The following is a 26,443-nucleotide window of genomic DNA, read 5'->3' as shown; positions in this document are numbered from 1 at the left end:
CACTTCACCTTTTAGACCTTCCACACCTAAAGAAAGCTTACCCTTTTCCCACCTTACCTCCCCAACCACCTCACGTTACAATGCTTTCACAAACGCACTGGAGTCTTCCCTTCCACAGCTAACCCAGGGACCACTGCTGCTACCTTCCCCCTCATTTTTAAGACAATGTAAGCACGGAATCCTCCCCTTCCTCCTTGACCAAAGCTATGCTCTTAAACCCAATCCCTGCCTCCCTGGCCAACCCCCCTCCCCTACCATTTAACCCACTCCCCAGACCACAAAGTGTTAAAATTCTTTTTTTTTTAATTTGTGTTGGACTATTTATTTTCTGTCTCGGTGTAAATGCAAATCCAAAAGCACCACGTAATAATGTGCCACGTCAAAATCTACGATATACAGTATTGCATTTATGTAGAATCAAAAAGTTTAAAAAATTTCATTTAGCTAAGTTGATTCCATAAAGTCATGCCCGAGACAACAAATTATTCCCATTCTATAATTCCACTACTAACGGCAATGTTTTGGTATGGATGGAATATTTTTTGTTGATGAAAATGAAGTGAATGAGGAAGTAAATCTTTAATCTTGATCCCAAATACTGCTCAATGTTCAAGATTTTTTTCAAATTATTGTTCAACTAAAAAAAAATCCCAGCTTGCACAGCCCTGAAATTAGGAACTGCTAACTTCTTTTCTCCACTGAGAATGTACACACTAAGGAATACAGTAGACTCTTCTTGGTACGAAGGGGAGGGGGGAACTTTCCCTTTCCCAGCTCCTACCAATTAATGCCCGTTTCAGTTGTAGCCACAATTCATGAGTGCTCACAAGATGTCAATTAAAGGTGAAGTGATAGATCACCCCAATGCCGTTGAAGAGATTGACGTCCTAAATTGATTTTCATGAGAAGTCCTCTGCTGCACCAATGGATATTTCATGAACAGATAAGAGATTTATTTTTAAGAGAACCCATGAAGTCTGCTTAAATTTATCAGTTGCTCAGCCTCACATACCCTCTAATTCACACAAAAAATTAAGCCTCCATCTGCACATATTTGCCTAGAATAATTTGTACCACTCCGACCTCTAAAACCTCTTTAAGTGCACTTCAAGGTAGGCTAATCCATTGGGAACCCTGTACCCTCAACAAGGCTTAATTAATTGCTTTTGAGGAACACCATTGTTTTCCAGGAAATTAAAAAAATCTGAGGCACATCAGAATTTTAGATTCTGTAGTTCATGTGTAACATCAGTTATTTTACCATACTTTAACATGGACCTTTGAAAGTGACCACAACTTTACTTCAAATCAACAAAACTTCCTAATATTGTAGTATATATAATAGAGTGTAAGGTATAAATCAGTAGAACATAAAAGCATTTGCATACTTACAGTTGTTGTGTGATCTTCTTGCACGCATCTCACAATGACGCCCTTGTCTGAGAAATTGGGACCACGCATCCTCCAGGAGTTGCGAGTGATGGCGATCGGGAAATTCTGACGTGACACCAAAAGCATGCGAACCACTCTTTCATGCCCCTTCACAATGAAATAGCCACCAAACTCATCTTCATGTTCACCGCAATCAACCAGCTGTTGAGGAGCCATCCCGCCCAGCCAGCACACTTTTGACTGCAAAAAAAACCAAGCTATAGAAACACATCAGGCTTGAATATGTATCCATATCTAAATTAAAAACTGATGATAATTTCCCCACAAAATTAATTACTTGATCAACTAAGGTTTGGCACCCCGGGTCATAATCTAAGTTTGTCAATGAGCTCAATCGCCAATTTTGTTTTCCTCGTAGACTGTGGTGGAGTTGGGAAAAAGAGAGAGACCCATATTTTTATGATTTTCCATAGGTTGCCTACGTCTCACAGCAAAAAATCATTGACATTAACTCTTTTGCAGATAAGCTAATACTGTCAATAACTTCCGCTGAGCAGGTCACCGCTTCTGCTCACTTTGGTTCTTTCCACACACTATTATTCACGGATACATATGCATGGGTATTTCAGTATGAAACCCAGAAATTAGAATCAATGTCCAACATTTGAGAAAAAAACAAATTTTTTAATGAAATTCCAGACCCTTTATTGAACAATATACAGTAAAACCTCTTTGTAGTGAACCTCTTTACATCATAAACCTCCATACATCATACCACCCCTATGGTCCCATCAGATTTACATATAAATTTATAGGCAAACCTCTATATAGTGAACCTCTTTATATCGTAAAACCTCCATTTATCATACCAAAGAGACATCCCCGAGACAGCCTACCTCCGTAAATTGTACCGAGACAACAAGAGACCATTAATGCAGCCACGATTACGTACGTGGAATGACATTTTCAGCAATAAATGTTTCCCTCTTTTTTTTCTTATTAATGTACCTTATTATGCTGTGATTTTCATGTTAATCATTAGTTGTGGCCATTTTGTTTAATATGAGAGCATACCTTACAGTAAATAAGAAAAAAGGTATCCAACTATCCAAATCATTTTAAGTGACTGTTGAATTTAGAGAGATCACATCATTTTCTCCACAATCTTGGTAAAAATCATGCGATAGCGCTAGCTTTCTGTAATTATTAAATAACAAATATATGGTCACTGATGCATGTATTTGTGTTTAAACACATAATTACATATAATGGTTTAACAGACCTTTGGCCTTTGTAAAGAAAATGGCCTTTGTGCCTATCACTGAAACCTCTCTGTAGTGAACCTCCATACATCAAAGTGCCCAAATTTTGGTCCCCTCCATTACGATGTAAAGAGGTTTTACTGTACGATTCTGGTTGTTTGCAATATGGTATAATAAGTGATTAGTGCTTTTAAGTTATTTAGGTTCTACAGACAGCATGGAACTTGCCTCATCATGTGGTGTTGAACGACTTGCAATTTTCTATTTTATTTAAAGCAATTTAATGAGACGACTACATAGACGTTTCCATACTGCATATCATTTTAGAGTTTGATCAGTTTCACACATTTGCATCAGTGAGGAGGAATGAGGATGGAAAAACTTAGGGTGGAAATGTGAGAATTTTTTGAGGGTGGGGGAGGCAGAGGCAAGTTGGGCATTCCAGTGTGTTTGGCAGCAGCTTTTTCTCTTCTTCTTTTGAACAGGCACGAGCCACTGCTACTCATGAGGCTCCCATGCTGATGGTGGCTCACACTGGTAGTCGATGAGACAGTCGTTTTCGGTCCGGGTTTGGAGATGGTGGCCGTGGGGAAGGATTTATCAGCTGGATATTCAGCATGGTGGGGGTGAAGAGTGGTTGCCACTCACTGCCACAGCATTTCCAGTTTCGGATGGCTTAGACCTTGGGACGGGATGTTTGAAAGACTTTCATGGAATGCAAGAGCACATATGCACCACCAAACAAATGCACGAGACTGAGCTTACCAGACTTAAAAATCATTTAGCGTACTGAAAATATTCATCTCATATCGTAATTTGGAAAAGTAGAAATTCCACTGTACCTGAGCACGACCACCAAGAGAGAGGGCCAGAGCGCTGATGCCCGTCAATTTGCTGACATCACGAGCCGTAGGCTATCAACCACGCCTTCCGACAATGCTTGCAGTTGTTTATATTTATAAGCCATTGCGGTGAAAATGGTGATTTGGTTGTTGAACGCTAAGTTTTTTTGGGTTTTAAAGCTTTAGCGGCCATTTTGTGGGCAACAGTGTTGAATATAAATGTTCAAGAAATGGTGTACAAGTGTTGTGTGCCTCTGTGCAAAGGAAAATACACAGAGGAAACGAAAGTGTGCGTTTTCAAATTTCCTAAGGACAAGAGGAAATGGATACCGGCCATTCCAAGAAAACACTTCCAGCCTACGAAATATTCCAAGGTGAGTTTCTACCTTTTTCTTTCTATTTGGATGGTATGATTATTCAGAGAAAAGTTAGAATAATATAAATGTTGATGATCATTAAAAGTGATTTAAAAAGATATTTGATATAAATATTGACCGGTAGACGTATTCTTGTTGGTTTCTTGAAACAATTCTACTCTCGAGTGTATTCGCAGGTTGATTTTAATAGAATTCGCATTATCGCTTGAATAATTAATGGTTCTAATTATTTCATAGTACTTAAATTCTTTGAAATTTTCGCATATCAACGCTAAAATAGAATCCGGCGCATATCCTCGTGTTCTGCGGTGTTGTAATAAAGAAGAACTTGATTTTTTGAAGGTTGTTATGGATAATTTTTGTAATTAGTAAATTGTGGAAACATGTGAAACACTCGGGATGAATAAATGGACTACCTACTTACTAATGCAATAAATATGACCCATGCCTACGATGCAAATTTACATTATTTCTCTGTTTACGCATGACTAGGGTAGTATTACTGTTTTAGAAAAGAAGATTTTTTTGCAACAAGTAGTTCTTACATAGGTAATATGTACCAACTAATCGCGTTAATTCTATGAACGATTGTGTACAGAGGGAAATCTTAAAGTCTTTGAGGGTATTAAATGAATGATTCTTCAGTAGTTAGTAAATTATGGAAACATGTGAAATGCTCGGGATGAATAAATGGGCTAGCTACAAGCGAGATAAATATGGCCCATATCTAAGTTGGCATTTAGATTAAATATTGTTAATCTAATTATCACAGTGTGAAAAGCGAATTATTTAAGTCGTGTTTATTACACCTTAATCAGACGAATGTAATCTTCACTTGAAATACAGTTGATTTTCATTGAACCAATAAAATTATCTCTATTTTAAGGTGTGTATCCGGCATTTTCTGGTTGAAATTGTGCTTCATGAAAGCTCCTACTTCGATGAGAAGTCAGGAAAACCGCGGGTCGTACCATTAAACAGGCCAAAACTTAAGGATGATGCCATGCCAAGGATTTTCCCTGATTGCCCTGGGTACCTTACCACTTTGAAGCAGACCAGGCATGCGCTGTCAATGAGGGAACAGCATCTTGAAAGTGCTACGGAGGAAGCTGCTTTAGCTGAGAGTTTGAAAACTCAGGAAGCATATAAGGCTGAGAAAAAGCTAGACTCATTCGGAAACGTAATTTCTCCGGTGAAAATGAATAAGCATTCAGCATTTTGGAATGTGGTCGTGAAGCCGTGGGCTGTAATATTTATGCATTTGGAAGTGTGTGGCTTATTACTTACTCATTAATAATAGACATGATATATATCAAAGTATACCAATGAAAAAGGGAATTAAAAGCAAAATACAAAATCACTCCACTTTTTCAAGCCTCTTTCATGCATGAAGTGTGCCTATGATGTGTTGGATAGAATTGAAAGGTTCACTATAGAGAGGTTTTAGTGGTAGGCACCATTTTTTCGTATCCTTGGGAAATGAAAGGTGCTACTGTCTTTTAAGCCATTATATTAATATATTTGTACATATAGGTATGCATAAGTGAACATATATTTACAATTTAATTATTACACAAAGGTAAAAGTAAATTGTTCAAGAGGCCTTTTTAGAAAATAAATTAGTTAATGGGTTTGCTTAAAATTTTTTCTAACTCTTTCGAAATAATGTTTTCAATTCTACGAGCACTTTTTAATGTCATTTTCACTATAAATAAATCACTAGCTGTTTTCGTTAATGACTTTTGACCTAAGAAATAATTCACTGATCTAAGGGTTGTAATTTACTAATAGTGTTCGGAGGAAAGAACAATAGTTTTATATTTCTAAACATAATTTCTTCATCCTCATATTTAACTGCCTGAGTTTTTTTATATGTGCAGCCTAGATATACAGTTTCTTCTGTTTTTCCTCGGTTGTTTAAAATAGATGTGAGGGTGAATGAAGGTATTCCAAAGGTCACTGCCTTCTGCCTGCCCTCGTTGATGGCTAGGAAAATTGCTAATTATGTGGTAATGTCAAGCAGTCGCCTTCTTTTATTTCTCGAATCCATCATCAGCCTATGATTAATTAAGTAATTTTCATATTTTATGGCAAATAATTGAAAATACTCCCTATTATATCTTTAAGAATTGATTTATCATTCTTATAACATGTGACTTGTTAAAGATTATAAAAAAATAAGAAAAACACGTGACTACTGCAAAAAATAGACAAAAAATTGAGCGTGATTTTGAAAATTTTGTTGAATTCCCTCTCTCCAAAATACAATGCACGTAGCGTTCCTAAGAAAAACTCTGTCGAGGGCACACAGAAACGCTAGGTCTGCGAAAGGGCGTGATTTCCCAGTGAGAATGCTGGGCAAACTACTTCAGAAAGCGGCGGCGACGGTAAAAAATTTCATTGCCCTACCGCATATCAGCTAATTAGCTGTCTTGCGACCTAGCCCTGCCGCGCATGGATTGATATTCGTTCAGTATTGCTAGAAATTGACGTCCCGGACTGCCGATGGAAGAGTCAGATTTCACGGCATAAATACGCAGGCAAGACATATGACTGTCGCTAAACGCAATAAATTTTAAACTACGATCGTTCACGAAAGCATTGAAAAAATTACCAAGGCGGTAGTAAGAAAGTGCTACACCGGGAAATATGGGAATAAAATAATTGCGAAACTGTATTTGATTTATTTCAAGTCGCAGAAAATTCATGAAATATTTTCATTTTAGAAGCGGAAGTAGCAATGCGGTTGAGGAATTCTGTCTCCATGGATGGGAGTGAAGTTAGTTGAAATATTTCCGTCAGTATGTGATTAAAGGCTGCGCTGGTTGCCTCTTTTATTAACTGAACATAGTACATAGGCACTTACAAATAAATAAAATAAAGCCATCAGTAATAGAAAGGGAGTGCTATCGCGCGATTTTGACCGTGATTCGAGAGAAAACGATGTGTTCTGTCTTCATTTACCGTCACTTAATATGATTAGGATAGTTGGATGCCCTAACCAATGGTTAACGTGAAAATTATTAAAGGTGTACAAGAAAAAAATAAGCGTGAAACATTTATCGCTGAAAATGTCATTCCATGTAGGTATTCGCGGCTACATTAATGGTCTCTAGTTGTCTCGGTACGATTTGCGGAGGTAGTTGCGGAGGTAGAGGCCGTCTCGGGGCTGTCTTGTTGGTACGATATATGGAGGTTTTACGAGATAAAGAGGTTCACTATATAGAGGTTTGCCTATAAATTTACATGCAAATCTGACGGGACCGGAGGGTTGGTACGAAGTATGGAGGTTTACGATGTAAAGAGGTTCACTACATAAGAGGTTTTACTGTATAAATATTTATAGCAATATTATAGCTCTACTGGAAGAATGCAAAATTAAAGACTCTGAAAATGAATCATTTTATAACTTTATCAAATCACAAAAGGCTCTTGTTCCTGAAAAGAAGGAAAGATTAAGGCACAGCTGTGACATATTAGTATTTGCTGCAATGTATTCTTAATATCTCCTCAAGCTTATAAATTTGCTTGCAATTCTGGTAATTTGGTTTTCCCTCAACCAGTTACTATCAAACGGCTCTGCTCTTCTTTTAAAATTGGTCCAATTAATGAGCAAAATGAGCATGGGTTTCTATCTTACGTGAAGCACCGAGTATGTCATTACAGAGCCATGAGCATTATATCACCCTTATGATGGATGAAGTTCATTTGAAACCCTTTCTGGACTACAAGGGTGGATGTATAGTAGGACCTGCTTAAAACTCCAGCAGTTCAGATTCTAGTGCTCATGTGTTCGCGGTAGAGAACTTACTATATTCATTTAAAGATGTTGTCCATATACTGCCAGTGAGTACTCTGTCAGCCTGTGTTCTAAATGATATTCTGAAGAGTCATCATTGGTCTCGAAAAAGTTGGTCTGAATGTGGTTTAAAGGTGACAACAACTCCATCAACAGGAAGGTAGTATGTATCTCTCTTCACCAATCCACCAAGGCTGAGTATAGTTTATCCACATCCTTCTCATCATTCTTGCCCATTACTCTATAGCCTTGACTCGGTCCATACGTTTAAATTAGGGATGGGTCGAATAGTAGATTTCTCGAATTCGAATATTAAATCATTGCTCGAATATTCGAATACCTCGAATACTAAACGATGAATGTGAAAATGTTTGACTAGGTCGCCTATGCAGCAGGAAACCCAAGATTTTGGCGAGTATTTGTGATTGCCTTTAAAGGATTCAAACAGGAATTTAGCTGATTAATGGAATATTTTAATTTTATGTAAACAATAGGGTAGTTTCCTTCATTAAAGAAAACGAAAGGTATTGATTGTGATTCGTTACCCACCATTAGTGTATTCATAATATACAAATTATTTTGTTCTAGAAATACCGGTTTAGACTAATGGCAATGTTCAATTTTACCTCATTTGAAAAAGGCCAGATTGGCGCCTATGCGATGCCACTCCACGTGACATCACAGCGACCTAGTTTCTACACGAGAGGATCGGAGTTTTACATCGTCTGAGGTTACCAATGCATGCATGAGGCACAGATCTCAGGAAAACATGTCTTAATAATCACACAGTCTGTTTTATAAGGTATTAATAATCCTTATTTAAGCCAAGCGCTACCAGCTAGCATGGTACTCGGCTACCTGCTAGCATCCTGCGTCGTAATAGCGCTCAGAGCCTCGCCCCAAGGTCACCTCACTTGCGGCAGCGGGAACCAAACGACGTCACGCGGAGTTTTTCCCGGCATTCATACTTACCCGTTGCGTTTTCGCGCGTTTGAAAATTTTCACTTTTAATTTAATCCCGAAAAATAGATATCGTCTTTTAAAACTCTAAAAGCGTTAAATACGTACTTCAGGAGTATTAATATTTCGATTTAGGCAATAAAAAATAATAGGAAACCACCCTATTTGAGCATTACGCCTCCGTCGTATTTCTTCTTCTTCCCGGTATTTATTTTCCTGCGCAAAATGCTTAAATAAAGTCAGAAATATGTCGTGTTTGGTCTTATTCTTTTTTAAATTACGCGCACATTACTAATATTTCAATCCAATAAAGGTGTAATAACAATTGCCGAAAGTCATTGTTAGATACCTTTCGGGCTAGTAGATGACTCATGCAGCAGTTGACCTCGAGAAAGGGGGAAATTCGAAGCAGGTAGGTAGAAAAAGGTCAGTGGGTGAGAAAAGGGGGTGGGTGCGAGACACGTTTTTATTTTTCTTGCGTAACTTGATATTTTTTTAAGCTAAGGTTTTTGTAATTTGTTTTTGTAATACCTGCTCGAGCTGGGATCTTTTGTTTGATTTCGGAGAAGAGGAAATCGTCAAGAGTGGGTGAGGCGAATGCTGAATTGAGGGGGATAGCAGATCGTGGGAAATGCGCCAATGTCACTATCCCACAGCACTGAGTTCCTCCCTATGGTAGTTTCATCTCCTGGGGAAGATTCAAAATAAGTGCCTGTCATTATTAGCCACAAAGGACACACGGCAAACACCTCCTCTCATTTTATCAAAAGATGGATGCGGGCAAATGGTCAGTGGGGAGAAAGAGGGAAGGGTGAAACACGATTCTATTATTTTCCGGTAACTTGATATTTTTTTCAAAGCTGAGGTCTTCGTAATACGATCCCTGCACGAGCCGGGACCTTTTTTTTGTTTTCGGGGAAGAGGAAATCGTCTGAGAGGGGGGGCGAACGCTGAATGGATGGGGATAGCGGATCGTGGGAAATGCGCCAATGTTGCTATCCCACGGAACTGAGGTTCTCCTGATAGGGGACACCTGGGATTTTCGGATTTTTTTCATCCGATCAATTTCGGTTCCCCACGTCCAACTCTTTTCACCGCTCGAACCCGTGAATTTGATGTATTTCGTCAGCTTGCCTAAAACGGCGCTGCATGCACTAGACGACTAGAGTTCTCATTTTTCCGAGTCAACTACCAACGACGTGCGAGCGACAGTGTATGACGCGAAATTCAAAGTATTCGAGGTATTCGAGACGGTACCTTTGGCATAACTATTCGAGATCTCGAATATCGAATACTTTCTATTATTCGAGGTATTCGAGTATTCGCAGATACTATTCGCACATCTCTAGTTTAAATGTATTCACAACAACTCGATCAATCAGAAACATTATTATTTTCCCCACTGAATGCATAATATGCTACATTTACGTGTTCTCAGGTAGTATATGGTATTTTTCCATTCAAAACAATCTTCCCATGTACTTTAAAGCAGCAAATCCTAGTTCACCGTTTCTTAAGAGGTTACAATTCGCCCCATTAAGTGCATGAATTGCCATGAAATTATTGTTTGCAGATAGGTCTAATCAAAACAATCCCTATGTAACTTAACAGAAGCACGATCTAGTTTTATCCTAATTTTGCGCATGTGTATGAACATAATTTTTTTATTTTATCATTGTTTAATGCAGCGATGCTGAAAAAGTAGAATCCTCATGAAAGATGTACAAATCCAATGACTTCTATGTAATAAGTACCACTAATGCGTAAAAATGTCTTACTGAATATAAGACTTTTGATGATATTCTTGCGGTTTCGAATGCATTTGGAAGCAAGTTGTTTCTGGGCGAAGAAGATTTTTCGGTGAAGGCGTTTGTCCATTCGAAACAATTATGCTTCCCCGAGGTAAGGATATACTGTTAACATCATTTAAATATAAGTACATATGTTGTTATAAAAGGGAAATCGTAGCCGGAGAAATGTCTGTTTACGATTCGCTTGGTTTTCATACGCATTCCTCGCAAACCGGCGCTCTCAGCGGCAGTCTTCCTACCTCCCTCCACCCGCCTATGACTCGTGATGTCATGACGGAGTGCTCAGGCCTTCTCTCTCGGTGGTCGTGACCTGAGTGCTTTTACATAATAATCATTAATTAGGGTCATGACTGCTGATAAATAAAAGCGACACATAGTTCAGGATTTAAAGTTCCAGGCTGTGCAGGGCGTTTTCTCTAAGGTCAGACCTGTGGTTGGGTCGCATTCCAAAATTCAAACTAGGTGTCATCATTATATTTTTTAATCATCATTATGAACCAACTTTCCACCACCGCCAATAGGAATAGAGTTTGAAAAATAAAGAGATATGCATGTTTACATTTCTCAATTTGTCACCTACTTCTCCAGATATTCACAGCTTAAAGTCAACAGCCTTGACTATTTTGCAGAGACGTGGATGATGTCACAAACTCATACCAGGCAGATGACCATTTCGCTACAGTCCCTCATCCTCGGTCATCAGCAACATGTGATTTGTTACTTTTCACACTCTTGTGAGCGATTGCTTCCATCACTTCAAGGTTTTTCCGAGGAACAATTAATGAACAATAACTTTAATGACAACAGCAACTCTTGAAAAGTAGGAGGCAACTTTTACGTTTTCTTATTTGTAACTAATCAAAAAGGGGGTTTCATAGGAAATTTTTATTGTTATGAGTTCTGTTTCCTAATTCCAAGGATAAAAGTAAATAAAAAACACATATTGAGAGCACCAATCTTTCAACCAAGGTTTAGATCCCCTATGTACTCTAAGAATTGGAGGCTAGCACAGGCATGCACTGAAAAACTAGAATTGTGACAAGTTAAATTGTCTCCAGAGGGAAAGGTTTGTGAAATTTTCCTCCACATAATTCTCGGTCCAAAATATCTATGCGAATCCTCAGCTCTTCTGAAAGTGGTTAAGTGCTCATGTTCGTCATTGAATGAGTCAATCAGTCATACAAAGGGTCTTCGTATCCAATGGACACGCTTTATGTATTTGTTATATCGGTCAGATTATCTCGTACCTTCAGAAAACCTTCCGTTGCAGCTGCTATTTATGTGACTGAAGACTTAGTCATTATAAAATGACCCCAGCATCATCCTGCCAACACACAACCTACAAATCACCACTTGCACTGAACCTTACCAACCATACCTTATAACATGACGTACTTCGACGTACATAAAGCCCTAACAGCAATGACGCCAATTTTTGGGTCCCTTCAAATCTGTTATATGGAGATTCTACTGTAATAATACATGTGAAAATGTTTCATAAACGGTTATCTTACCTTGACCATTATGGGCACCTCTCCCAATTCCTTCGTGATTGGTATCTGAGCTTCACCATCTAGAAACCATTTCAATTGGCCAAACAACCTGCCCTTGTACGTCCCTTTCCTCTGACGACATTCTGACGGGTAAATTTTGAATGCCTTCTGACCCATGTAGGCATCTGGCACTCGGGGTGAATGTAACTCCACGTTCTAGAATTGTAATCAAACATTCTACATAAGACACACAATTACAAAGTTATTCTTTTTACAAGGTCCAATCGCTAACAAATTTAAAACCACTGTGAAACTAATGTTTTTTTTTCTTTTAACATTTGCCTACACCATCCTGGTACTTTTCTATACACACCCCATACTGACCTGGACATTTGCCATAGCATGGTAACAATTTTCCAATATCCCTGTCTGAGAACATAGCCGTCTGTGCTCTCAGCCAATTCTCTAGCCTGTCTTAAACTCATTATTGGTGCCAAAACACTGTCCTCTTTGCCAGCAATTCATGTGAGCAAAGAGATGGCAATCAGAGGGAGCCTATACCTCAATCAGAAATTTGATGATCTAATTTATTCATTTGTTGGACAAGATCATCGGTTGACACTCGCATCCTACCCTGACGAACAGCATCATGAACATCTATGAGTCCAGCTTCAAAGTTCCTGAACCATTGCAGCATGTTACCGAGCATGTACTTCGCCCATGAAAGTTTCACCGTAAACATTACTCAATCGTTAATGAATTTTGACAGCATTTCACATTTCAGAAGGAAGAAATTGAACAACATCTCGCACTTCACATTTGGCGGGAGACACTGTTGTAATGGCATATTTAAGTGCTCACTGTGAACTCATACCTAACAATTGCGATGTGATGCTGTAGACACAATAAAGATACTGTGCAACACATTCGCACTGAATTAATTGGATTGTCACAGTGGTTTGAGTGTTATGGCTGATCGGACCAAGAAAAAAGAATACATAACTCTTTTACCACCAGCTTAGTGCCAGCCACATACATACATGCCGAAAATGCCACACTTAGTATAACTTTTGGATGTGTCAATTCCTTTCTTCAGTTCTTGCTTCCATGGGCACTTGACCTCACCACAACAATCAAAAGCAAAGCAAAAAAGAATCAGCAGAGAAATAATTTGAGCAAAAACTATTTGAAACCTTTACCTAACCACAATTTCTATTCTATACTTACAAGAGAGTGATTTTATAGAACCAACCACTTTTGAGAATGTTTTATTTCAGGTAGTTTTCAAAATACCATAGCAAAAATCATTGATATCTTTTAAATACTAGTCAAAGAAAATGAAAAGCACCTTTAAGAAAAAAAATAAGAACCAGGACCGAATATCAATGCCATGAACTTAACCATTCCCATTATCATTATGTAACATGAATCGCATGATTTTGAGTACACTGTATATAATGCAATGCATATATAACATTACTAACTGTGAGAACAAGTTTCACAATTTTCCCATCAGGAAGCTCAAAGACTTCTGGATCAAGGTCTTCAACAGCTAGGTGCAATCCATGATCCAAGAAGGCATCAAAAGACTCAACGTGTGGTTTGCCAAGAGACTGCAAAAACTGTAAAAGAAGAGAACAAGGCCTTATTACAAGACCAACCTTTAGAAGTTGAGAGTAGCATAATTGAAGGAATTGTTTATAAAAAGAATAGATAAGAGTGTGACATCCAGCATTTGAAGTTAAGCTCCTTATTCCATCTAAGTGCATAGGGTTTATTCCAGAAGGTTTCTTCAACGGCAGACCACACAAAAATCCAGTGGTGTAGCAAGGGGGGAGACCTGCGAGGTCCACACCTCCCCCAAAATATAAAACACAATTACTTTCATTCATAAATGAAAACAAAACACTGAAAAACCATGATTTCACAAGATATTCCTAAAATGAAGTTTTTTCTATTATGAAAAGTTTTAAAATTAGTGTGAAACCCCCTACATAGTACTCTGTTTTCTTAAATTTTCCCCTGTGGACTTAAGACCCCCTCAAACAAAATTCCTGGCTACCCCACTTCAACAATCGAATAAAATAATATAAAAATGAAAACAAGTAAACAACAAAATATGCAAATACAGACACTACAGTGAGGATTTGCAAAGGAGAATACCAAGAAAAGGGTAGCAAAAGGTCTGAAAGGAAGCACAAACGTAAACAGCTCAGCGGATTCTGAGAACAAAAAAGAGAAGGACATGACAAATGTAGAGATGGGCCAAATCAGTCACTCCAGTGGCATTGTTCACCATTTACCATTCACTTGAGTGGGTCTTTGGCAATCACAACCATGTCATTCCTGACCAATATTATTCAAAGTACCAAATTACATGGGATTTTAAGGCTGCTGAAGAATAAACATAAGACCAGGGGTGTAGTCCAGTACACGCTCCCAATGCTCCCGCTTCAGACGCTACAGATTCGTGGTCCACTTTCGCTTCTATCGCTCCCATTGCTACCCTACTGGATCACAGCTGGAGCGATTGTAGCATTTGTTAGTCGTTTGTTTTACTAGTATCGTCTGCTCCAATATTAGATCGCCTGAATTAGGGATTGTTATAGCCCCTTGTACTTTAATTAGCTTGTTAGAGTGGTCAGTAACATAAATGACAAAAAGAATATGACCATGGGATACACCACAAGAAACCTAATTAATATTAGATCTTCATTGGATACCATGATCGGACACCACAACACACCGATGCTTGTCCTGAAGATTTTACCCACTGGTTTGCAAATCCTCTAATGCCAAGGTGATAAACTTAAACGAAGAGCAGATCATGATACATATAAAAGAAGGTAACACTGATTAAATACCTTATTAGAGAAATTTCAATGAAACCAAAAATAAGCCTAATTAACTTAACTCACCTAAAAGCCTGCGTTTAAACGATACACGTACAAGTTAATGCCTGTTTGCGTGAATGATTTTTGTGGACCGAAACGGAACATGTGCGAATGTTTGAACCAAGCTAAAATAGGTTCAATTTTCCGTTCATGCATTTGCACAAGTAGAGTGGTTACACGTGTAACCACATAACGTGCAACAACGCAACCGTACAGTACGTATTTCGTGTTCATTCTCGCGTTCATACATTTAGACTCGTACGGGTTTATGTAGGTGTAAAAAGGCCTTATGTGGAGTGTCCTTTTTACGATTTATCATGCACTCATGACATTGTATGATAGTCTCAAAAGCAGTCCTAGACATGGACCCATCTCGTCAACAACAAGCCTTAAGCATCAATGCAATGCGTGTCAACCTGACCTTAAGAAAATTACACAAGTAAAATACAACCGAACATCAATAATTGATTAAACTTAAGTTGAAGATTAGAGGAAGATATCATCATTTAACAGAGAATACAATCTTCATGGAGATTTCAAAATTAACAGAAGTAACACATTAACAAAAGTAACAGACGGAATGCTTCGACCGGAAAGTTCACTTACCACAAGCCTTATTCATTTCGAATAGTCATTTTCTATCTCCACTACTCGCTATCTCAAGCTTAAACCACTAATAATTAAAAATATTATATATCATTAATTACCACAACAACAAAGATTATAAGATATCTTGGACGTGCCGCTCAATTTCTTCCTCGATCTGGCCCGTGGCGAACATTGACTCAAAACCGTTGAGTTACAGCTATTTGCCTCACCGTAATATCCCCCGAATAGTTCTTTAACCATTTGTTTTTAGCATTTACCATCCTGGCTCTATTAGTGACTTCTTCCGTCAACTCCAAATGGTCATATTATTTCTGGCCAGGTCCACAATTGTTATAGACACCATTTTCTTTTGCCTTCCTTCCCGTTCAAATTCGCGTTGAAAACCGGTTCGCTCCAGCTCACCCACCTATTTCGCAGGAGCGTTTGTAGCGAGAGAGAAGCGAATATAGTGACGTCATCCGTGACGTACGAGAATGCTAAGGGAGCTTTTGAAGCTTCTACTGAACCACGCAAAGACTCGCTCCCAGCGCTTCGGAGCACTGGTAGCTTGTACTGGACTACGCCCCAGTTCTTTTATTCTTTGATCACCTTATGGTTTTAAGAGTGTTTGCTGGAAAGCTTAAAAGTTGGAAAAAAACTGCCTTAACTCATTCTTTATAGTTTTTAATGGAGTTAATAAATAGTGGAATAAGTTTAGAACATCAGTACAGGAATTTTTCATCCAACAGTTTCTCTGGCCAACCAAATCCAAAATTAAAAATCCCAAAGTGATCTCACAACTGATAATCTCCTCTCCAAACTTGAGAGTGTACCCTTACAATGACAACGTACACTTAGTGACCTCAGATAATCCCACCAAATTGTGAATGGTCACTTCAGGGCTGACATGACATTCTCCCAATGCTCTCCCTCCCTCTGCACTTGCCCATGCAATGCCGTGAAATGCAGAACTCACCTCATTTCATTCTACCTCACCTCCGTTTATCAGAAAATAAGTAGAAATATAACTACGATATATAAAGTATGTAGCAGAAGAGAAGCATACAAGACTAATAAAAAAAGGGAAACCAAAATTGGAAATACTGTTATATTGAATTTTTTGTATTAATCGCGGAGTCTTATCTTTGTTCAATTGTCAATTCTTTCGACCTTTTTTTTTCTTTTGAAACGTATGAACGACGTTTTTCTTTGCACTAGTTGCTGTACGTTGTCTCGTGAACATGAAGGTGGTCAATTAAAATCAGTTTTTCTTGATACGTCTGCGTCCATCTCCTTTGTTGAAATGAAGACTGAATTAGCCGATCCGACAGGTCATCCCAGGCCCAGCCCCCTAGTTCCATTCAGTTACTTCAGAGGTTGAATGTGCAGTTGCAAGTGAGGTATCCAAGAAATAATTCGTGAAAGACTGATCACATGGCGATGCCGATATTTGATAGACTTTTCGTTCAGATTAAGTCCAGCTTTTGCCACTAGGTTCCCTTTTTTCTATGTGCTTTGAGTGAATTGGAGAATTTGACGTGTCTTGGGAAGAGGTATTTCTTCGCGGAAATATAATTGCATCAAGAATGGAGTCAGCACAGGCAGGCCTGGGGGCGGGAACGATGCCTTCAATTAAGAAGCTGATTGGCAGAAGCAACTACAGCAACTGGAAATTTGGCATGGAGATGTTTCTCACAGCGGAGGAACTATGGCCCATTGTACAAGGTAAAGAAGCAGACCCACACAAGGACGCAAAAGCCAGATCCAAGATATGCCTGATGGTTGATGAATCCTTATACCATATGGTTAGAGGAGGTCGTTCGGCAAAATAAGTATGGGAAAAGCTCCAGAATACTTACGAGGACAAAGGACTCTCTAGAAGATTAAGTTTGTTGCGAAAACTTTTTAGAATCAAGTTGAGTGATTACAGTGCTATGGAGGAATACTTAAATGATGTGTTGTCGTTAACGCAAAAGTTGGCCACGCCAGTGGTGCCGGAATAGACGATGAATTCATCGAAATAATAATGCTGAACGGTCTAAATGATGAGTACGAACCGATGATTATGGCCATGGAAAGCTCAGGAGCAAAGATAAGTAGTGATTATGTGCGGTCACTGCTGATTCAGCAACACCCTAAACTGAAAGGCTCCGAGGATGCGGCGAAGGAGACTGTGTTTATGTCAAGACCTTAGGTGAAAAAATTCCCTCCCAAACGCTTAGTATGTTTTAATTGCAACAAGGAAGGACACAAGGCATTCCAGTGCCCTAATGTAGCAGAGCGCTGTCTGCTACTCAGGACATGGACTCTTGGGGGAAACCCAGGAGGTGGGGGCGTGAAGCCCTCAACGGGAGAAGGGCTTTTGGGCCCGTTGTAAAAGGGAGAGAATAAAGAGTTGTGTTTTGAACCTACAAGTGAGCGAACGTTATTTTGAATATCCTTCTCCTGCGAACCGGCGCTACATTGGCGCAGTCGGTAGGATTGTGTTCTCGATCCTGAGATTTTGCGTGCGGTTCGGCGGCGGCAGTCATGGTGGGTATGGTGATGCCGGAGAAGTTTAGTGGTGCGAAGGAGTGGGAAGACTGGGTCTTCCAATTTGAGACAGTGGCGGAAATAAATAAATGGCCTGAGGAGCAGAAGACGCTCTACCTGAGACTCTGCCTCACAGGAAACGCTCTCTCGGCGTTTCGTGATCTGCCGGAGGAAAACAGAGGGAGCTATGAAAAGGCGCGGGAGGCGTTGGGGCGGCGCTTCAACCCAAGGGAAGCGAGCGAGAAGGAAAAGGCGCGATTCGTCCAAAGGGCACGCAACCCCGGAGAAGACATCGCCGCCTTTGCCACAGACCTCGGGCACCTTGCTCGGCGCGCATACCCTTCCTGGCCCGAGGATGCGAGAAAGGCCGTAGTGCGCGACCGCTTCCTCGATGGGCTCGACGGGAACATTCGGGTGTGGGTGAAGCAGGCGAGACCTGCTAGCCTCGAGGAAGCAATCGGCGTTGCAATCGAGATGGAGGAAATCCATTTCGCCGAGTCATCCACCAGGGGAGTGAATGCGTTGGCGCCGGCGACGCTCGTCAGGTCACAGGATATCGGTGTGGATAGTCGAGGGTGTGGTCGCGAGGACAGAGTGGAGGCCGCGTTGACACAGAACTCAGAGACAATGAGAGAGGTGTTGCAATTTCTACGAGGGATGGATATGTCGAATGGTGAGGACCACGGCCCCGCTCCCACTCCGGAGAGGCGGCGCCCTAATTCCAGTGTGAGGCGCAGAGATCGGCCGCGCTGTTGGATGTGCGACGAAGAGGGCCATGTGAGAGCCGAATGCCCACGGCTTTCCTTCTCGGGAAACGACGGAAGGCCGAGGAGGTGGTAACCTTCTCGGCCGCAGACGAAAAAGGAACCCGAGACACTACTTCACCGCTCGAGGGCGTCGGAGGACGCGGAGCAAAGGAAATTTGGACAATTTTGTCCGAGTCAGTGCCCTTGGTGCACGGATCCGTTTCGAAGATCCCCGTCGAGATACTAATAGACACGGGAGCGGCAGTGTCATTGATATCGGAAGAAATATGGAGCCGCACCGAAAATTTGGGGAAAATCATAACAGACAATGTGACACTAATAACGGCGAATGGGGAGCCATTACGGGTGCTTGGGAAGGGTGAAGTGATACTTCAGATCGGAGGGGAAGAGTTCTCTCATGATGTGCTCATCGCCCCGCGCCTATCGAAGGGATGCCTCCTGGGTGCCGATTTTCTGCGAGCACATCAGTGTGACATGGCTTTTTCCCGGAATTGCATTCTTCTCCGCGAAAAAGCGGTGCCTTTTCTTACAAGTGAGGGAAAGTGCGAGTGGGGCTGCGCAGTGACGTTGAAGGAAAACGTTGTTCTTCCTCCTCACCACGAAGTGGTAGTGGAGTGTTGGGTGAGCTCGGACCCGGGGTTCAAAGAAAAAGTGGGGATAATCGAGCCAAACTTTTAGAGCGTTATGGCGTTTTCGGTGCGCGGATTTTGCATAACGTGAAGGATACCGTGAATATGCTTTTCCTGAATCCCTGGGGAGAGACAGTGACTCTATATAAAGACACGAAAGTGGGAGTATTGCACGAGTGTTGTGGAGAACAAGTGGAAACATGTCAAAAGCCCGTTTTTAGTCTGGAGAACGCGCATCTTCCCCCAGCATCTTCCCTCTTTGACTTAAACTGTGCCGATAATAGTGAAGTGGAAATAGAGGAACTCAAAACAGTGTTGAATGAGTTTTCAGATGTGTGCTCTCGAGGACCCTACGACTTAGGGCGTACAAACATTCTTAAGCACACAATAGAGACTAGTGATGTGTCCCCGATTCGGCAACCTCCCAGGCGATTGCCAATCCACAGACGCGGAGAAGTGCGACGAATCGTAGAGGAAATGATGAGGGACGATATAATCGAAGAATCATCATCTCCTTGGAGTTCACCGATCGTTCTAGTGAAAAAGAAAGACGGATCGACGCGATTTTGCGTTGATTATAGGCGTCTGAATTCCGTGACTCACAAAGATGCTTATCCCCTCCCCCGCATGGACGACATTCTCGATTCACTCGCCAGCGCAACAGCTTTCCCCACAATAGATATGGCGTCAGGATACTGGCAGTGCGAGGTCGCGGAAGTCGATCGAGAAAAGACAGCCTTTACCACTGGTGACGGTCTATATCAGTTTAAAGTGCTGCCCTTCGGATTGTGCAACGGACCCAGTACATTCCAAAGACTAATGGACCTAGTGCTCGCGGGTGCACAGTGGAGGTCTTGTTTGGTGTACTTGGATGACGTCATAATTTTCGGAAGGGATTTTAGGGAGCACGTAGAAAGGCTAACAGATGTGTTGATACGCCTAAGGAAGGCGGGACTGAAAATTAAGCCTGAGAAGTGCCAAATCATGAAACCATCTGTGAAATTTTTAGGCCATATAGTCTCCAAAAATGGTGTTGCGACGGATCCTGATAAAATTGCCGCGATCACACAATGGCGATCTCCAGCATCCCATGAGGAGCTTAGGGCGTTCCTAGGAACTGGTAGACTTTTCACAGATAGCCTGCCCCCTTCACAGGTTGACCGAAAAGCATGCCTTATTTAAATGGAGTGCAGAATGTGAAGACGCCTTTCAGACTCTTAAGCGAAAGCTACCGTGTTCACTGATTTTGGCCTTCCCGCGGATGGACTGCGAATTTACGCTCGACTGTGACGCTAGCGGGATGGGTATCGGGGCCGTACTCAGCCAGAGACAGGAAGGCGAGGAAAGGGTTGTGGCCTATTATAGTCGGACGCTCTCTCGCGCCGAAAAACAATATTGTGTGACGAGGCGTGAACTTTTGGTGGTAGTCAATTCTACCCGCCATTTTCGCCAATATTTATTAGGCAAACGGTTTGTGGTGCGCACCGATCATAATTCCCTACAGTGGTTGAGATCGTTTCGAGAACCGGAAGGACAAGTTGCTCGCTGGCTTGAGCAATGAGGAACTTGCATGGGTCGTAGATTGCTCTAAAAACTATTTTGAATAAGTCAAATGGATACATTAGCTCGCAAAAATACCTTCAGTTTCTCCATTCAACATCAAAAGAAATAAAAAAATTGCATTTAAAATCGAGAAAATTTTCTCTGAGCCGACCACTGCGCGAAGACACCCGAGCGTTGCCGAGGCCAGGCGTGACGTCATAGGTGCCTAAACAACCGTGGGGAGTAGGGAAATACGCTGAGCGCTTGGAGTAAAATTTGTTTTGAGGGAGTATTTAGCCGCTAATCGTCACTTTATTTTGTTCTGTTATTCTTGGGCAAGTTTTCCTATTGCTATTGTGCCTAGATTACTACTTGGGATATTAATAATGCGGCATCGGGATGATGAAGTACAAGCGTTTCACTTCGTGTGTTTTAGTTATCAGAAAAATGGATGATAACGTTGCCACTCGATCGAATAGTACACCTGAAATTCATCTACGTCTACATAATACCCCGCAAGCCGCCTAAAAGGCGTGTGGCATGGGGTGTTAGGACACCAGCCTTTTTTTAGGTCACCAAAAATTGATGCCACCACCACCACGACCCTCATGGAATTTGTTAAGACAAATTATTGCTATACGTCGGTGGCAAATCGAGATGTAAAAGAAACTTGTAATACTGGAGGATAACGATCGTAAGCTGTGCTGTTGACATTAGAGTAAGCTGTGCTGTTGAATTTGGCAACACCGAATTAACGGAGAAGGTAGTCCTATCCGTCCTACGGTACGATTTCACAGCAAAACAGTCTGCACACAATCCACATGTGAGATCGCGAATCGGTTCCGCTGCCAACACACACACAAGCTATAACCTATTTCAATAATATAGGTAAATCCATAAACAATATACTAGCATATACCATAAAAATATAGTGGGAAATAGGCAAATACTCTTATCAAAAACTGGATGTCACTGTCACATTCTTATATTCATCACGTACAACTTACAATAACAGAACTCGTTATGATGAATACAACTATTTATTCACTGATTTAAACCCTTAAATTAGCCCACACAAGTGACACAGGTGACATTTCTCACTACTATTCGTTGAAATAATGGAATAACAAACTTCACACACAGTTTTTATTTCAATAGCGTGATCGTGAAATGTCGTATCTACGGTGAACAACGGAGATTAGCTCGCCACTGACAATTTTTACACTACTGTTAGACATTTATCGATAGCGTAATAGCACTTTTTACAATTCAATCACGATGGAACACTGATAACTCTTGGCCGATATTTTTCAACCTTGTCAAACTTTGTGCATTACAACCACTGGCACTGTGATTATTAGCAGTAGCTTAACGGGAGACGTCACGTTGAAAATAACACTATTTTGGCACAAAAATGTTCCTAGATGTCTCCAATCAGCGAGCAAAAGTTGCATTGACTGGAATTCACCCCATAATACAAGCACAGATAGTCCTAAACGACGAATTCTCCGGTACCTACGAATAAACGGATGAAGTTATTGTATATAAAAGCTAAGCGGACATCAGTAAACATCAAAATCCTTCTTATTACATACTTAAATGAATGATATGCCGTCGATAACATCAACTTACAATTAACGTATCCCCCTTCCAAAGGCCGTGGCTCAGACTCCTACCACGATGTTATTTAGGTATTATATAATTTTTGGTTTGACTGCTCCAGTTTTATATTTTATGCCCGTACTCAGATATTAATATTATAAATAATGCAAAATATGAGGGCTTCCAAGTCTCTATCGTCGGATATTTATCTTTAAATATAAAATAATCAACACGTCTAACAAACGAAGCTCTCACAACTGCTGGCAACTATTATAAACAATCACAACAATAGCTTCGCGTGATGTTTAGGCACCTTTGACGTCATCGAGGCTTCGTCGGCAGTGGCTTGGGGGGTGAGGTAGTTTTTCCCGCGCTTTAAAATTCGTAATATTTATCATTAAATATCTCGCGAAGGAAAACTCAGATAAACATGCAGTTTTCTTTGTTGTATTCAGAAAATAATTTTCTATCCGCCTGTGAAATAAAAAAAATTCATGCAAGTTCCCCATTGTCGGAGTATGACTTTTTAGTGGTGCATCGGCCGGGAAACAAACATGGAAATGCCGACGGTTTATCCCGGTCTGTTTGTAAACAGTGCGCTCGGGGAGAGGGGGAGCTGATTTCAGCGGATATCGACGCCGTCTTAGAGGCCCCCAGTGAAAGCGTGAGGGACAGGCAAAGCAAAGACCCCGTGCTGAGAAGGGTAATGGAAGCACTCGAAGCAGGAATTCGGCCGTCCGAGGGAGAGAGGAGGGGTGACTGCCCGAAGGCGAAGGCTTTGTGGACACAATGGGATAGGCTAGTGTTTAAGGATGGGGCTCTCTTTCGAAGGTGGGAAGAAGAAGGAAGAGACGCCTTCCGTCTCCAGATAATAGTGCCTGCTGAGGCTAGGGACGAAATTCTTCGGGCTTTGCACGATTCGCCCGTTGGAGGCCATTTAGGGTATGAGAAAACTCTAGGTAAAGTGAGAGAGCGCTACTATTGGCCCGGATACACAAAAGACGTGGAAATTTGGTGCCGCACGTGTGAAGATTGTTCGCGTCGGAAATCCCCGCCTCACCCGCAACGAGCACCACTGCGTCATTGCCCGACGGGAGGACCGATGGAAAGAATTTCCATGGACATTTTAGGACCACTTCCTCAAACAAAGACAGGAAATAAATATATATTGGTGGTCGCTGACGAGTTCACCAAGTGGACCGAAGCGTATGCCATGCATAACCAAGAGGCGGAAACAGTGGCGCATCATGTTAAGGGCTTCGTGTGCAGGTGGGGAGTGCCACGGGAAATCCACACTGATCAAGGACGCCAATTCGAATCCCGCCTCTTCCAAGAGATGTGTAAAGTGATTGGAGCAGTAAAAACAAGAACATCACCCTACCACCCGCAGTCGGACGGCCAAGTCGAGCGGTTCAATAGAACATTATTAGCTATGTTGAGCCAGTGGACGGATATGGAATCCGAATGGGATGAGCATTTGGATTCCGTCATGCTAGCCTATCGGTCGGCCAAACACGGCAGCACAGGATTTACACCTTATTTTCTTATGTTTGGGAGAGAAGTGCGCCTCCCCATTGAGTTAGAGTGGGGGATCCCTGATGTGCAGAGGGGGGTGGCGCAGCCCAAAGAAGGCGAATTTGTGAGACGGTTGCGAGAGAGCCTCGAGAAAGCCCATGCTCTCACACGGCAGAGGCTTGGGTCAGCCCACCTCCGGCAAAAAGAACAATACGACCGCCGGTGTCACGGCGCACCCTTTGAAGAAGGGGAAAGGGTATGGCTCCACGATCCCGCTACGGCAAGAGGGAAGTGTCGTAAATTCCATCACCCCTGGACGGGCCCCTTCCAAATCATACGGAAATTGTCCGAGGTCACGTACCGGGTGAAGAAGGTGGATAATCCTCGCCGCCGCTTAGTGGTACACTTCAACCGACTCAAAAGGTGGGAGGAAAGACCGGGAGGAGACACGGAAAAGGAATGTCCGAATACGGACGGAGTGGAAGAAACAAAAGCTGGGCAAAGAGAGACCGAGACAGCGAGGGAAAAACCTGTCGTCTGCGGAGGGGGTGGATGGAAGTTTTTCTCCATTCCACCAACACATGAGGGCCAAGCGACTCCGGCAGCGAGAGAGGAGCCACCAGCTGAAGCGGTTATTGAGCCGACCATGCGATATCCCAGACGGGTTACAAGAGAACCGCAAAGGTTTCAAGCCGGGCTCTGAGGAAGGAGTAATTCCGGGGGGGTGGTCTCTTTTCTTTTCGTTTCAGAGGTAAGGAGATAAAGGCGCCAACTTTCCGAGATCCGAGGACAGCGAAGGTTCCAGCTATGCCGACCATCGCGAGGGCGCGACGCCTTTGAAAGGAGGGGGCAGTGTAGCAGAGCGCTGTCTGCTACTCAGGACATGGACTCTTGGGGGAAACCCAGGAGGTGGGGGCGTGAAGCCCTCAACGGGAGAAGGGCTTTTGGGCCCGTTGTAAAAGGGAGAGAATAAAGAGTTGTGTTTTGAACCTACAAGTGAGCGAACGTTATTTTGAATATCCTTCTCCTGCGAACCGGCGCTACACCTAATAAAGACACGAAAGTTAGTAGGAATGTGAATAGAGCATGGGAAAAGCAAGGAAAAATAGAGCACAGGGCAAAGAAGGCATCAGTTCTTTATGCTGCATTAGCTACCTCCACTACAAGCCCTAGTGATTGGATTATTGATTCCAGTTCCATATCACACATGACGATGAGGAAGGATTGGATGGAGGAAGAACAACCAAGTATCCTGGAAGTGACTGTAGCTAGCAAAAACAAAATTTACACTGAGAGCACAGGGACTGTTCCAGTGAGGGTGAATCATGCCGAAACAGCTGAAATTAAAGATGTTCTTTATGCTCCTGACTTGAGTACAAACCTGCTGTCTGTGAGTAGGATGGTAGAAAAGGGACTAATCGTTAATTTTGACTCTGATAGATGCAAAGTGTATGACAAAGACAATTGTGTTGTTGAAGGTGATGTTCAATTCACAGGAAGTAATGTGGGCGGCATTTACAAGTTGGACATACTTCCTGAAGTAAAGGTAAATACCGCCTCTGCCTCATCTGGAGTCCATGGAGCTTTTAGCCAAAGGCCTTGCTATTGGAATGAAATTCATAGGAAGGGATGACGAGCCTTGTATTTCATGCATAAAAGGAAAGCATTCGCGAGCGTCATTCTGCGAGAGTAAGACCAGGACGTCTCAAAAGCTACAGCTTGTCCATTCAGATGTTTGTGGGCCCATGAGTGATGAGAGTTGGGGTGGAGCAAAATCCATGTTAACTTTTACTGATGACTTCACAAGAAAGACATTTGTTTACTTTTTAAAGCATAGTGAGGTTACTGCGAAGTTTAAAGAGTTCAAAGTGCTAGCGGAAAAGCAGAGTGGAGAAAAACTGAAAGCATTACATGAACTGATAATGGTAGGGAATATGTGAATAGGGAATTGGAGACTTTTTTGAAGGACTGTGGCATAGTTCATCAAAGGACTGTTCCCTACACTCCACAGCAGAATGGCATAGCTGAAAGGGTGAATAGAACCATAGTTGAGAAAGCAAGATGCATGCTTCAGGATGCACACTTGGGCAAGAAGTTCTGGGCTGAAGCAGTGAATACAGCTGTATATTTGAAAAATTGCTCACCAACTAAAGCAGTGAAAAACATGACCCAAGAAGAAGCCTGGAGTGGAAAGAAGGCTGACTTGTCTCATTTAAGGATTTTTGGATGCAAAAGCTTTGTTCGTGTCCCTGATGAGAAGAGAACTAAGTGGGATGCATAAAGCAAGGAATTCATCTTCACAGGCTATTGTGAAACCACGAAGAATTACAGACTTTTAGATCGTCTAAATCCAAAGAACATGATAATTGCTAGAAATGTTGTCTTTCTGGAAGAAATGGCTCCTCAAGTACAAGATGAAGATATCATGAGCAGGGATT

The 26,443-nt window shown here is 41.6% G+C and overlaps 1 protein-coding gene across 1 annotated transcript in view; it reads right to left on the bottom strand.

Annotated features, from left to right (window-relative positions):
* The window catches only part of LOC124154686 (DNA-directed RNA polymerase I subunit RPA2), a 155,598-nt gene that overhangs the window by 125,818 nt on the left and 3,337 nt on the right, over positions 1-26,443 (bottom strand). The window contains exons 2-4 of the mRNA XM_046528563.1: positions 13,421-13,558; positions 11,958-12,152; positions 1,393-1,632 (exon numbers count right to left, since the gene is read on the bottom strand). Of these exons, the coding sequence (XP_046384519.1) occupies positions 1,393-1,632; positions 11,958-12,152; positions 13,421-13,558 (573 nt within the window). The remainder of the gene's footprint in view (positions 1-1,392; positions 1,633-11,957; positions 12,153-13,420; positions 13,559-26,443) is intronic.

Source organism: Ischnura elegans, chromosome 2, assembly GCF_921293095.1.
Source record: "Ischnura elegans chromosome 2, ioIscEleg1.1, whole genome shotgun sequence".
NCBI lineage: Eukaryota > Metazoa > Arthropoda > Insecta > Odonata > Coenagrionidae > Ischnura > Ischnura elegans.
Note: the sequence above shows the minus strand (reverse complement) of the source record. Positions and strands in the feature narration are given on the sequence as shown.